The sequence below is a fragment of the Dunckerocampus dactyliophorus genome, chromosome 9 (genome assembly GCF_027744805.1).
Source record: "Dunckerocampus dactyliophorus isolate RoL2022-P2 chromosome 9, RoL_Ddac_1.1, whole genome shotgun sequence".
Lineage (NCBI taxonomy): Eukaryota > Metazoa > Chordata > Actinopteri > Syngnathiformes > Syngnathidae > Dunckerocampus > Dunckerocampus dactyliophorus.
In genome coordinates this window covers 3,020,332-3,036,122 of record NC_072827.1, presented here as the reverse complement: position 1 = coordinate 3,036,122, position 15,791 = coordinate 3,020,332, and the positions used below count along the sequence as shown (strand labels likewise).

Here is a 15,791-nt window from a genome sequence, read left to right as displayed (position 1 = left end):
CAGAGTTGACTTGTAGCTTGGCGTGGGTTATGGCCGCAACTAGGCCTGTCACGGTAACAAATTTTGCTGGTCGGTAACTGTGCCACAAATTATCGTTGATAATCGATTTTATCGACAACATTTTTTTTAGACCATTTTTTTCATTATTTGTCATAAGAGGTGTAATTCAAATTTGAACCACTAGATGGTACTCAAGCATAGTGTACGGGCTACCTGTGTGAGACATTAGCTTGACACAGAAGTTGCCTGTGTGTATGTTTTTGCAAGGCAAAAGCGCGTTGTGAGCGCGCACCATTTTGCACTGTTTTGTTTATATATGCCGACCAAAAGCTGTGACTGTCGGGACGACGGCTCTGCTGCCCGAGGCACCTCCCTCGTTTTTTTTCCGAGTTGAGAAAACTGTCTGTGTCGGTCGTCAGCATTCATGCGCTCACCGTGTTCATTCTGTTTAAAACTGAAATGTTCCCACACTGTGGCTGTCGACTGTAGCATTCGCCTCAAAAAACGATCGCTTCTGCGCCTTCTTCATGTTTGCGTGAAGAAGGTGCCTCACAAATCTAACTGCTAAACCCTCTGCATCCACTCACTAGCAGCCCCGCCTCCACAAAGAGGCTGAAAGAGATGAGGGCCCACTCTCTCTGTTCATTCCACTATAGAACCAATGCGCTCAGACAGATGCAGAGTGAACCCTCTTGTCATCCAGCCTGTGTGGCACAGAGAGACGAGCAGATGAAACACGCACACATGCACATGCCAATTTATCCAAAGCGTCATAATTATTTACCTGGGTTTTATTGAAATCGTTCGATTAGTCAATTTGTCGATTATCGTGACAGGCCTAGCCGCAACAGTAGCCCGTATTTTTATTCGGGATTACTTTACCTGTTGTGAGATCATTCAAACCTGCAATAAAAGCCTGTTGTTCCGGCTATCAAGTCTGGTGTTTGTGTGTGTGACACCTAGTGGCCTAGTGTAGAATACTACATATCATTCACAGCGTCTTTGAATGCATCTCCTGAATGCAGTCTTCTATTTGTATTTTGCTTCATTTAGCCATTTTTATGCGTGGAAATGCTTCATTTAGGAAAAAAATGTTTTTTTTTTTTACTAATAATGGGCCGTATTCAACCACAAAAACAGCATGATTTATTCATTTTGATATTTTGTGATACAATTTGTGTATTTTTGAAAAACGGTGGTTGAATGGAGCCGCAAAATTTTAACCACGAAGTGGCAAGGGACGACACACACAAAAACACACACATACACCCACACACACACACACACACACACACACACACTGTGTATATAACATCGGAGGAGGGGGTAAACTTTTGACCAGAAGGCTGCAGAATGGGATTTTACTTATATATGAAGTGTCACTATGTGTGTGTGTGTGTGTGTGTGTGTGTGTGTGTGTGTGGTGATGATGTAAGCAACTAAGCTAAAACCCAGCAAGCCTGATGAGAAAGCCAGGCCTGGAGGCAGCGACAGGAAGTGACCTCACATGCTTAAATTACTGATTTAACAGTGTTATATTCCTTTTTGGAAAAGAGTTGCTGGGTTACACACACGCACACACACACACACACACACACACACACACACACACACACACACACACACAGGAGAACCTCGGGTACTTTCCTGCCTGTGTAACACCACGGAGCGACTTGGACGAGTGATGCAACCAACGGTGTTTGCACGGCTTGCATAACGCCATAGTGCAATCCAACACAACGCCTTCCTGGTTGGCTTTGAAGTTGTTCTAATTTCAAAGTCAAGGTCACAAAGTCTTTATTAGGTGTCCGGCCGAGTTTTCTAAGTGGCATTTTTGACAAGCCTAACTGTCATGCAAGCGTAAAAAGAAGTGAAGCAATGCGGAATAAAAGTGAAACAAGGAAGAGGATGGTGTTTGGGGATCGATACCGTCACCCAGTGGCGTCTTTATTCGTTATTGCTGGAATAATAAATAAATAAATGTTGCGTGGTGCACAATAAGCGTCTTTAAGTTAGCATCTGCTTGCTAAAATTAATCTGAGTACGTCATTTATGAGCGATTTAGTAGTAGGAGTGAACTGTATTGCTGTGCAAATCTTTCTTCATTTTGTTCGTTGTTTTGTTACTAGAATCGAGGTTAATTCTACCATGCTTTTATTTGGATACTTAATTTGCACTGAACAGGACGTGGCTGTGTGCACATTTTAATGCTGTGTAACTGGACAGTAGCTACGTTGCTATGAAGGTTCCATTTGTTCATACACTTTATAGCTTTATAGATTGGGTCAGTCTTAATTTCCTTTTTTTTTTTGCACTGAATTCTTATGCATTGAATTTTAAAACACCGTATTTTTTCCAAACTGCATTTTTAAACTTTGTATTTTGTAATTAATCGACTGAATTTTGAAAACACATGCATTTTGCTTACAAATTTTCATTCAATGAAATTTCCAGCGTGAAATCATCTAAAAAAAAAAAAAAAAAAAAAAGAACATCGCTTCAGAAAATTCAAATGCAAAAAAATCCGTTCCATAAATTCAGTGTCAAAGAACAGCTTTGATCACGAAAAACAAATAAACCTTCGCAGTTGTCGTTTCACACTGGGCGCTGATAAAGTTAACAATATTACAAGACATGTCGACATAAACGGACCCGTTTTTCATAAAAACGACTCCTTTGGTTCTCATATTTTATGTCGACACAAGCGGACGATGGCGTATGGTGAGCGGGCACTTTTCGGTCGTTAGCCAAGCTCTTTTGAGTATGAAAACGGCGGACCAGGATGATGAGTTGGACGGGTTCCACTGTATTAAGAGGCTGAATGGGGGCACGGCGCCACCTAAGGTAGTGGAGACAGTTTACACTCATCGAGCGACACCTCTCACACTCCACGAGGCTGACCTCTACCGGCGCCCTGTACCTCCTGCCAAGAGGGTCAAAGGTTAAGGGCGACCGCTGTCAAACATACACTGACCTTTTTAATAATAGCCTGCTAGCATGTAGCATCCTGTGACGGAAGAGGAAGGGGTTTGTGATGAAAAGTCTGATATCTCTGCACAGACGTAAACACGGGACATGAATGAGTCAGCTGATCCGCCCCGCCCCGCCCCCGTTTGGCGGCAAATTGTATTTGTCGCTCATGAGACAGGAGATGCTATGTTAGCATGGCGTCCTTCTTTAACCGGGCGGCCTCCCGGTCAACGCCATAAAAACACTGCGACTGTTGTTTACCTGGACGTGCTTCTCGACCTGGTCAGCGCCTTGCTGATGACCAGCGACGGTGCAGACTGTCTTCTCTGAGCCAAAGTCTTCATCTTCTGCACACATAGGAGAAGAACACACAGTCAACGCTTGCAACTGCTTAAAAAAAAAAAGGAAATAATTGAAATCCGCTGGACAACGACTGCCGACGCCGCAGAAAGTACTGTAAAGGAAGCAAACTTCCATGAGTGCAGAAGAGAGACCCTGAGAGGAAGCCTGGTGGCTGCAAGGAAAAGAGAAGTGGCTAAGATGAAGAATAGAAGAAGAGGAACTGAGCTGAGGAGCTACAGATGGAAAGTGGCGGCACTTCAAATGACACAACGCTCCTATGAAGATTGTCAAACATTCCCACAGACACTCTCCAAAATCTTTTACAGAGCCTTCCAACAATGCCAAAAAGACTCTAAAAATGATATAATTGGCCAGGAAAATTATGGTTTGACACGGAAATGCAAAATGTTGCCATTAAAACGCAACATTTGGTCATGAAAAAGCAACATCAGGCTATAAAAATGGTATGTTTTGCTTCAAAGTGCAGTATTAGGTCAGGAAAAGTCAAGTTGGGGCCACAAAAATGTGACTTTTTGCCATTAAAACATGGAAAAAGACTATGTTAGACCAATATACTCTTATATTTTGCATAAGATGGAACTTTGGGTCCAACAAAGATTCCCCAAAGACACACTCCAAAATTGTGCAGAAAGTCTCTCAGGAATTAAGAGTGGAAGCAGTTTTTAACTGCTGCAGCTAACGATTGTTTTCTTAGTCGATTAATGGAGTAATCGGTTAGGCCAGGGGCGTCCAAACTTTTTCCACGGAGAGCCACATACTGAAAAATGAAAGGATGTGCAGGTGACTTTGGTGTTTTACATTTTGTAAAGCAACTCCTGCATTTTTACTATGAACTTTTTCCCTGACATTACACTTTTTTTTGCTTGTTTTTCCCATTTTTTGCTGTTGTTTTTAATTTTTATTTTCAATTTTTATTCTCAGCTTTTTTCGCCTTTTATTACAGCTTTTTCCCCAAACAAAATGTCAAAAATTTGCAACTTTATTTTTTGTTGTGTTTCTCAAAATAAAAAAAATCATTCATTCATTCTCGGAAAATTACAACTTTTTTCAGGTAAAATTACAATTTGATGTCTCGTAGAATTAGACCTTAATATTAGGACTTGATTCTCTTAATGCTTTGACTTTATTCTGGTAAAATTACTCCTTTTTCCATTTTTACTCTTACACGGTGGCCAATGCAGCGTGGATTCCCAACTGGTGCACTATCTGTTGTGGCTATCACTGCCAGTTAAACATAAAATACGCCTCACAACACAATGTTAGTGAATGTTATTATTGTTGTGAATATGTCTCGGTGCGTGTTCGAGACCTGAATTCTGTCAGTTTCAGGAGGTAAATACATTCAGGCTGCGGCTATCGAATATTTTATTAATCCAGTATTCTACTGAAAAAGTTTTCTATTGATGGGGAAAAACACACTTTTGCTTGGTGCAATTGTAAAAATACACGAGAGAAAACAAAACATTTCACTAAATAATTAACGACCAACCGGTTGAATTTTTTTAGATAATCAACTGTTTTATTTCTTAAATTCACATTGTGCACAGGAACAAACTATTTTCTTGGGTCTGATGGATTACATGATGGTGCTTTTGTATGAATTTATCCACTCCATTTACTGGAAACGGAGAGAAATAATAATGACTTTACTAAGACGTTACTAAGACTAAATTACATATGTTACATTCTATTGATAGCTGTGCATTTATAAATCCTAAACGTAGACAGGCTGACTAAAAATAAGACAAATATTCTTTATGAGATAGAGTTTTTGCAGGAACACATTATTCTCAACTGAGTGAGGGAGACTCGCACTTCCTTGTTCCATGCTAGCGAGTTAAAATGTTTTTTATTTTCCATCATCTTCAAGAAAAACTGCGCTTTTTTTGTGGAATTTTGCAAACCATCCACAATCCTTATATGAAACATGAACACATTTCTTTCCCTTCTCTGTGCGTTCTGACGACAGAAAACGAGTTTGAATGAGCCTTTAACGCAACACGCCACGTTTTTGCAGATGAAATAAAGCCTGTGTGAAGTCACGTCACCATTGTAATAACCCGCCACACATTGGACAGGAGTCAAAAATAAAAGAAAGCTAGCCCTCCGCACGGCTAACGTTATGTTAGTAAGGCACATAAACCTTAATCTCACCGATTTGCGCTACGTTAATAAGACCTTGTCTCGGATCTTCCGCTCCATTCAGGAGGAGATGATGCGACATATAAGATGTGCTGTTGTGCCGCGTTACAACGAAAACACGTCACGGTGTTCAACTTGCTGTTTTTTTTACGCATTGTTTTCCTTCTTTTTTCGTTGCCACGGACAACGATTTTAGCTTCGTGTGAGTTTAGCTGGAGAAGTGGTAGGACACATTGCAGCACATACATATTGAACAATAGGGGTCCCAGGATTGACCCCCGGGGAACCCCACAGGTCATACCCATTTGGTCTGAGACACGGTTACCAATTCCGACAAAGTAGTTCCTGTCCTCCAGATAGGACTTGAACCAGTTTAGAGCGGTACCAGAGATTCCCACCCAGTTTTCCAACCTCTGTAATAAGATCACATGATCAACTGTGTCAAAGGCAGCGCTCAGGTCCAGCAGAATTAAAAGTGAGACTTTGCCTGCATCTGTGTTCAGACGGAAATCATTGTCACCTTGATCAGAGCTGTCTCAGTGCTGTGGTGGGGCATAAGGCCGGACTGGAAAGTGTCAAACACATCGTTGGAGAGGAGAAAGTCAGTCAATTGTTGGTATACAGTAAAACCTTTTCTTAGAATTTTCCCAAGAATGGCAGATTTGGATTTGATATGGGCCGATTGTTGTTCAGCACTGTGGCATCAAGACTGCTCTTCTTCAAGAAGAGACTTAATGACAGCAGTTTTTAGGGGAGTAATGATGAATGCAGTTTTTTTTTTTCATAACAGCAGTTTTGAATGGAGTAATGCTTTGTTTAAAAATTCCCCGCGGACACTCAAATGTCTCGTCAAAGAGTGGAATCTGCTGCGGCTGTAGTAGGAAACAACTGGTGTAGTATCAAAGTGTTTTTGTCCCTTTTGTGTCATGGCTGAGTGTTCTGACACATTGGTTCAAGCATGCAGTAAAACGAAGCGCTGCAAGGCAACAATTACACTCATATGAGATGACTGACAGGGCGCATGTAGCGGAGCTATGACACTACATGCTGAGATAATAACGCATTCATCACAGAAGAGTAACAAATGTCAAATGTGGCATGCAGAACCTGCACTGCATTACGTTACTACTACTATTACTACTACTACTACGACTACTGGGAGATGTTTGGAATACTTAGCAGAGACAAGGCTGCCAAAATATTAGGAAGAGCCGTCAGTGGGGCAAAGCACAACAATAAACGTATTGTTACATCAATACCTGTGGTACTGAAGTGTACCTAATGGAGTGTCCAAGTATGCAAGGTATGCGCGTACCTGTCAGCTAGCACGTACGCTACAACGCAGCCCCCATCAGTCACTGTCACAGCAGCCGCTCATAGACAAAATCCAGATAAAAGTCGGCATGTGGAAGTTCGGCATTCGTGTTTCTGTGTGTGTGTGTGTGTGTGTGTGTGTGTGTGTGTGGCCTCTGTGGCCCAAAGCACATTCTCTCAAAGCAGAGCAAAAACTTCAGTGCATTTACTCAGAGAAGGGGGGGGTCAACATCTGTACATGTTTGAGATGTTAAGCTGCAGGCTTAATGGAGAGTGAAATGCAGCAAATAGCAACGACAACATGCTTGTTCAGCTTTGATGTCTCACTGAACATCGGCGCTGGTGTTTTTCATGTGTGACACTTACGTTTACACTTCAAAACACACATTTAAATGGCTTCTATACTGGGAAGTACAGTGGAATATCTTAAGTGAGGTCATACAGTTTGGAATTTTTTAGTATGCTCCTAAAGCCACACACCATCATGACAATATTTAAACACAATTAAGCATCAGATTTGGGGGGGGGGGGGGTGCCACACCTGAAGGCCACTTTTGTTCAGCAAGACACTACATACTGTAATTTTTTTTTTTTTTTTCCACAAGTGAAGGATTGGATTGGGGGGGGGGGTTGCACCAAGCTGCAGTCCCAGTAACAACCACAAGGGGCGCTGTTTACTAGTTGTCATCAGCTGGCGGCTCACCTGTACATCGCTACACAATCAGACAGCATAAGTCATAAATCGATCAACCAATCAACTCAGCGACCACAGAGACAATTAATCAACCTTTCCAAAAGGCGCGTTTGTTTTATTTGTGTGTCTGCCTGATGTCTATCTGATAGCAAAGCATCACTATCTCACACACAGCATGCTGTCATGTGTGGCACACACTTTTTACAGACAGAATAGTACAAAATATATGATTAAACCCAAACACTAGCTCTACAAGAACCAATATTCAATGTGGATTTGTTTCAAACTACAAGCCTCTATCAACCATAACGATTTACTCCACCAAAAGCCACTTTTAAGATGCAATACAGTGTATAAGAACAATGACAAAGTGTCCTAAATTGGCGTACTTTGGTCGTGCTGTGCGTAAATTGCCCACAACATGACCACACAGTTCCAAATCCCCAAAACGGGGGTCGGGGGTGTCACTGGTACCTTTTTACTGTCCGGGGTCGTCTTGTTGGTCCCGACTACAGACTCGGAGCCATTCTGGCCCATGGCGCCCTGCTGCGGTGACATGCTGTCCATCAAGCCTGCTCGGATCCACCGGGCCGACCGCACCGGGCCAACAGTATTCCCATGGCACACGCCGATTTAAAAAAAAACAAAAACAAAAAAACTCCGACGTTTTTTTTATCCGGCGGAGAGCTGGGCGCGAGCAGGCGGAGGATCCATTATTGACGGGAGGAAGAATTCGATCCACACTGTTGCACACTTACTCCGTGCAGGCTCAGTTTAGAGTGAGCGCGGCTGAGATTGTCCGCCTCTATCCACACTGCCATGACAAGTTATACGCAGCTACAACACACCGCTTCCGGTACTGCTTACCAGAAGAAAACACCTTCCGGCAGGTACCCACGCAAAAATAAAAAAAAAATTAGTGACAATCTGGGTTTTTAAAGTCCGAATTTATTTAGATGTGCGCTATTTTCACTGGGCAGGAGGTTTGCACAAACATGTCAGTTTTACTGTTATGTCTTAATACAACCGGAAGAAGCTTTATGAGACTATAAAAATTGAAAAGAGGAACAGGAATGTTCAAAACAGGACACAGAGTTACACGTGGATAGCCGTACCGCTACTATTTGCTTACCCAACCACTAGGCCACCGTGCTTTTTAAGCAAATGATCGGTTCATTGTTTGGGTCAAGTTAGTTGGGTCCTGAGATGTTTTCCATTGTAACCTGCATGCATGTTCAAGTAAAATTAAACCAAACCAAAACCAAGTTAATGTCATCAATTAAATTAAATGCTAAAATTATTGTTGTTTGGTCTGAGAATGATAATAATACTAAACGTTTTTATCTCTTATCTTATGATGCACATGAAGTATTTGAGCATCCGACACTTATATGACTTGCTCAGTGTACTATTCATTTGGTGACTATAAGCTATTATTTTGAAATGCCACCGTGTTCTTGCGCCACTAGCCAGAGTCACGTGACGAAGGTGTAGGTTTGACTTTTTAGCTGTCAATGAGGCTAATTGTGTGTGTGTTTACATACGAGGGACGCCAAAATGCGAGCGTCCCGTATAGCGACCGTGTTTTCTCTGCATACTGCATCAAGCCTCAAGCAAGAATGCAAGTTCGGCGCCAAGAAAAACATGGCGGTTGCGGCGGACTGTTCACAGATTTCCGTTTTTGTGTGCAAGCTACATGGACATGACGCCTGACATGTTTCTTTGCATCCTGCTCGTGCACCTTGCCGGATGATGAAGCTTTTGCTCGTCCTACTTTTATCCTAAGCAGGAATCATAAGAAAGATGATCTTCCATGGGAAAATTTAATACAAAACATGGCTACACTTTAGAGTAGTCAGTGTACAGCTTGCACAATAGTGTGTATTTCATCTCAACACACAGCCGTCATTGTGTAAATATCTGGCAACACAAGTGAGTACCAATATAATTAATTGTGTATTGCCCACAGTCAATCATATGGTGGTGGTGGTGCATGAGTGCTGGCAGCGCTGGTGAGGTGCGGTTTAAATGAGGAGAAACATGAATACCGACATGCACAGTGACATTGCAAAGCAGATGCCAGTTTTCCAACGTGATACGGAGTCCAAACACCCAAGTATTTTGCTGAGGAAGTGAAAATGATGGAGCGGCCATGTTTCCTCCACACCTGAACCCAACTGAGCACCTGGGGGTCATGCTCAAGCAGAAGGAAGGAAGGTGGAGCAGTGTGTGGATGAGTCATGTCATCATGCATCCCCCAGATGATGAAGCTACCACCACCATGGTAGACTGTGTCTTGCGACTCACTTGCGTTGGAATTCACCTTTCCCCTCAATGAACTGCAGCTCCCCTTGTGCAGGCAGCACTCATGCATCCTCCTGATCATGAAGCTACCACCACCATGCTAGACTGTGTCTTTGGGCTCACTTGTGCTGGAATTCACGTTTCCCCTCAATGAACTGCAGCTCTCCTTGTGCCGGCAGCACTCATGCATCCTGCAGGCCATTACCCTACGATCACCATGCTGACTGTGGGCATGACACAAGTGTCTTGCGACTCACTTGCTTTGGAATTCAAGTTTCCCCTCAATAAACTGCAGTTCTCTTCGTGCCGGCAGCACTCATGCATTGCCCAGATCAGGAAGCTACCACCACCATGCTAGACCCTTAGGCAAGACATAACTGTTTTGAGCCTCACTTGCGTTGGAATTCATGTTTCCCCTCAATGAACCGCTGCTCCTCCAGTGCAGGTGACACTCATGCACACTACCACCAATATGCTTGATTGTAGGTAAGAGACAATTACCTTGCAATTCACTTGAGTTAGAATTGTTTTCTCTCAATGAACCACAGCTCCCCCTGTGCAGCTCGCGTGCACGCAAGACGAGACACGATTAACTTGCACCTCACTTGTGTAGCCAGCTGTTTAGACAATAATGGCTGTGTTGGCAGGAAATCTATACGCCAATACAAGCTGTACACTGACTACTCTAAGGTACTGCATATGCACCTTTACTGTCTATAGTATTGTCCTTTGACATGATACAAATTTAAATGCTTGCTGAAATGTGACAGCTGTACGTTTGGGAGATACTGCAAGCTACGCTGGTGGCCACCCACAACCTGGATGACCTCGACTGGACGTCAGCGTGGAACGTTTGCTCAGACAGGAAGACACGTCTGACGGGTCCAAAGCCGCAACAATCAAATCACAAGTTTCAGAGAGTCAGCAGATGTGCGTCTCACGGTGTCTCCAAGTAGCACAATTCTGCTTGGATGTGGGAGGAGGCGTCGTGATGGATCATCTGACTCTGGAGTGTTGCTCCAGTATTCAACCCCCCCGACGCTCAACCGACGACATTCCTCCGACCGTGCGCCTAAATCATCGTCCCAGTCGTATTTGTTCTCCAGCTAAAGTTGGAACAGTGCAGACTTTTTTTTAGAGCAGAACTGGCTGGATCTGTTTCCTGATGTTATTCCGGAGAGCGGCCCGTCTGGAGGGATCCAGCCAGTCTCCGCGGAGGGCGTGTCAGCCTCGCGGTTGGAAAATGCCGCGTGTGAACTGTTTGGACTGTTGGAGACGTTCCACTCGCTGAAAGACGGCAGAAATAGGAACTTTCCTGACTCTCTTCGTCACACATACCTCACCTCCACGAGGTGAGCGGGGTCTCAAAAGTGGGTCACGCCGATATCACAGCCTCAGACAAACACGCCAGCATTCTGCCCGTGCATGAGCGCCGTGACGCAAGCAAGTCAAATATCCACTTGTGTGCTTGTGGCAGCCTTCTTACAGTGGGATTGTGCACTATAAAAGCATGCCGTTGCTAAAATTTCCATCAAGGAACAAGCATCCTCTATACCGCTTGTCCTCATTGGGGTGAGGATCTCCTGATTGTGAGGCAGACTCAGATTATTTTTTTAAATGGACTTTATAATTCTATTTTATTTACACCCGTGTTGCCTGTGCGTGCTGCTTCCCAGGTGGCACAAGTCCAATAAAGTTTTACTGAATCTAATGTAATATAACGGAAATAAAATATAGTTACGTATCTTGCAGGCACAGTGACAGAATTCTTTAGATCCAAAGTGTGGCGCAGGGGCCCTTTGTGGCCCGCAACGGTGTTTTTATTGGTCTGCGGCACATTCTAAAAATATAATTTATATATAACAAGAAAACTATGAAAAAAGATGCAATCTAACAAGAAAAATTCACAATTTTTGAGAATTTATGGAGTATTACATATCATGAAGAAATTTTAGTAAAATTAAGTTGAAATATTACAGAAAAAATAATTTAAAAAAGGCAGCATATGATGAGAAACAAAACAAAATAAAGTTGGATGAGATGCGGCACTATGAGAGTAAGGTGACAATATTATGGGAATAAAGTCATAATTAGGAGAAGGAAATTTACAAGAAGAAAGCTGAAATTGTTGGAAAATTGATTTTAAAAAACAGCAGCACAAATGGAAATTAACAGCTGCAATTTTCTGTGAAAAAAAGTGGGATTCTAACTAGAGCTGTCAATCGATTAAAATATTTAATCGCGATTAATCACATTTTGCCCATAGTTAAGCCATAATTAATCGCACTTAATCACAGCTACAAATAAGTTTTATAATCTATAATAAGCAAGGATGTAAATGTCTGGTAAACAATTTGATACGCTCCTACGATAACTACATCAAATTTTATGTAAAGCGATATCAATTGTGGAAATATGGGCCATTATTTTATTTAAGAAATAATATATTTTCAGTTATTCAGTTAAACATGTTTAATGCGAGCTGCGTTTTGTTCCACTTTGTTTGACGGTCCATGAATGCACCTTATAACTTTGACACATACTGCACAGATAGACTACTATACTGTATTTTTCTCCTTTTTCTTTCACCTCATATTTGGTCGGTACACAACCTCTCTGAAAAACAAGTCCAGGGTCGTACTGGTGGATGGTGGCTCTGTATTCATTTTATGCTTTAAATGTGATGTTGTTCCTGCCATAGTTTTACACAATATGTAATAAATAAGATATGTTAGATTGCTATAATGTCAGTATGTTTTCTGACGTGTTGATGACAAGCTAGTGTGCTGCTAATGCTAGGTAATGCTAGTGCTGCTAGCTCTTCAGGTATGGTCACATTGACAGAAGCCCCCATATAGTCACAGTTCAAAGCAAAACATCAGCCGAGAGACGGCTCACATCTAAGAAAAACATGCGTTAGTTGGGGCACCACTGTACAAGAGACAATAAAAAATACGGGCAGTGCTTCAGTACCTTCTTGTAGCTCGCTTCTCTCTAGCAGGTCGGCATAGTCTGTGACAATTCAAATCACAGTGACAGCAGATAGAATAACTTCGGTCTTGTTGTGAGAGCCATCTGCCAGGGCTTTGAAGCTAAATTTACGATCAAAATACCATTTTCGTTCTCCATTTCTGCTCAATTCCTGGCTCAACCATCAGGGCGTGCGCAAACTAATAAAAAAAATAGTGCTGTTAAAGGAAACTTCCGTTAACTTTGACAGCCCTAATTTTAACAAGGAAAAACAATTTTACAAGAATAAACTCATAAATATGAGAAAAATGACTAAATTGAATTGTAACATCAAGTTGGAGAAAAAAAGTTATAATATTATGGGAATAAAGTCACAGTGTCACGAGAAGAAAAGATTATTGAAGAAGAAAGTTGAAATATTTGGAAAACAGCTAAATGTCAAAACAAGAGCAAAGAGTGAAGTGGATACTAATAATAGGCTCTTCAGAGCTGAGATGCCATTTTTCTTTTCTTAGCGTTGCTTTACAAAATATCAAAGCAGCCTTGCATCCTTTTATTTTTCACTACGTGGCCCTCATTGGAAAAAGTTTGGAGATGGGTTATACATTTACCCGGGCACCTTTTGCTAGGCGGACCTGTTGCTAGGCAGATTTCACACCCGACGGCCATAGAAGTGGATGAAAACCACCAAATAAATACTGCACCAGTAGGCTGCTCGATTGTTACCGTGGATACCAAGATGATGTGATTCATTACAAACCCAATAATGAGAATCCAGACATGTGAAGGTCAGTCATGGCATCCCACAGGGTTCTGTGCTGGGACCTGTACTGTTCAGCTTTTTATGTCCCCCTTCGGCAATATCATTGGAAAACACTCCATTAACTTCCCCTGCTATGCAGATGACACATAAATGTACCTGTCAAAGAAACCTAACCAAACTAGTCAGCTGTCCAAACTCCCGGCGTGTCTTAACGACATAAAGAGCTGGATGACCTCAAACTCTTACTATTAAACCCGGATAAGACTGAAATCATAGTCCTTGGTTCCCAGCACCTCAGAGATTGCAAATGATATTACTGCCCTAGATGGTCTTGCACTCAACCCCCACAATACAGTAGGAAACCTTGGTGTCATCTTCCATCACGACCTTCCCTTCATTAGTTCTTCATTAGTTCTTCATTAGTTCCTCAGTAACTACTCTACTCATTACTTCTTTATTAGTTCCTCAGTAACTAGTCGAAATTTATGTGCCTTAGTCATTAGTTCCTCATTAGTTCCTCAGTAACTACTGTAAATTTATATGCCTTAGTTCCTCAGTAACTACTCTACTCATGAGTTCCTCATTAGTTAATTAGTTCCTGAGTAACTTGTCTAAATGTATGTGCCTTAGTCATTAGTTCCTCATTAGTTCTTCATTAGTTCCTCAGTAACTACTCTAAATTTATGTGCATTAGTTCCTCAGTAACAACTCTAATAATTGATTCCTCATTAGTTCTTCATTAGTTCCTCAGTAACTACTCTATATTTTGGCCCTTAGTTCCTCAGTAACTACTCCAGTCAATAGTTCCTCATTAGTCCTTCATTAGTCACTAATAACTACTCTAAATTTGTGTCCCTTAGTTCCTCAGTAACTACTCTGGTCATTAGCTTGTCATTACTTATTCATTAGTTCCTCAGTAACTAGTCTAAATTTATGTGCCCTCGTCATTAGTTCATCATTAGTTCCTTATTAGTTCTTCATTAGTTCCTCAGTGTCACGCTTCGCAGGACAGGAGCGTATACTTCCTGTCCTGCGCCATTATTCTGGCAAGCGATGCTTCCGAGGTGGCGGAAGGAACTGCCGCTCCACGCCTGGTGGCCGCACAGCTGCGGTCAATACTAATCAGTGACAGTTAAAAGACCAGCGCCGTCGTATGCGCGGCGCTGGTTCATTGTGGTTGTCACTGTCATTGAACCTCGTTGATTTTCCAGTGCTGTCACCTGTTTATATTTTGTATTATTTTTCCCACAGAGCTTTTCCTCTGTCACTTTTAGTTTTTTCTTGTCTTGTGCAATAAAATTACTTTTATTTTTGCACTTCGCCGCCTTCTCTCTGCACCCTGGGGGTCAATCTTCCGACAGCTTCAACCAGAACGTGACACTCAGTAACTACTCTAAATTTATGTGGCTTAGTTCCTCAGTAACTACTCTACTCATTAGTTCCTCATTAGTTCTTCATTAGTTCCTCAGTAACTACTCTAAATTTATGTGGCTTAGTTCCTCAGTAAGTACTCTACTCATTAGTTCCTCATTAGTTCTTCATTAGTTCCTCAGTAACTACTCTAAATTTATGTGGCTTAGTTCCTCAGTAACTACTCTACTCATTAGTTCCTTATTAGTTCTTCATTAGTTCCTCACTAACTACTGTGTTTTTGTGTACCTTAATGTAAAGTGTGACCGATCTTAAAGAGCTCATAGAACCCTATCAACCCAGGAGAACCCTTCACTCCCAGAATTTCCAATTACTTGCCACTCCCAGGATTTTTACAAGTAGAATGGGAGGCAGAGCATTTAGTTATCAGGCTCCTCTGTTGTGGAACCATCTTCATCTACTCAATCCGGGGTGCAGACACCCTCTCCCTATTTAAAAGTCAACTCAAAACTTACTTCTTTGCTAAAGCATCTAGTTAGAACTGACCCCTGATATGCTGATATGTATCAGAGACACTCCTCTATGTTGCTAGGACTAAGACTAAGACTTATGACCTGATCTACCATCTATCCGTCTGCTCTATTTTTATATCGGTCGAAACAGATGGCCGCCCCACAGTCTGGGTTCTGTTCAAGGTTTCTTCCCCCCTTTTTCCTTGCCTCTGTTGCCAAGTGCTTGCTCATGTGGGGTTTCAGTTGGTTCTGTTTTCATTCGTGAGCTGCTGTTGTGATTTGGTGCTACAGTATATAAATTGAATTAAATTGAATTGAATTGGATACTGAGATGATGTGACCCATTACAAACCCAATATGGACGCCACCCCCCACCCCTAACCCCCAA

The 15,791-nt window shown here is 42.1% G+C and overlaps 1 protein-coding gene across 2 annotated transcripts in view; it reads right to left on the bottom strand.

Annotated features, from left to right (window-relative positions):
- LOC129187449 (rho GTPase-activating protein 20-like) overlaps positions 1–15,791 on the bottom strand; it is a 71,138-nt gene that overhangs the window by 37,010 nt on the left and 18,337 nt on the right. Inside the window, exons 1-2 of one of the 2 annotated variants that reach the window (XM_054786750.1) lie at positions 7,958–8,365; positions 3,232–3,317 (exon numbers count right to left, since the gene is read on the bottom strand). In XM_054786750.1, coding sequence (XP_054642725.1) covers positions 3,232–3,317; positions 7,958–8,050 — 179 coding nt within the window. In that variant the 5' untranslated portion in view covers positions 8,051–8,365. Of the gene's footprint in view, positions 1–3,231; positions 3,318–7,957; positions 8,366–15,791 lie in introns of those variants that run through there. The other variant, XM_054786749.1, reaches the window with a different exon arrangement.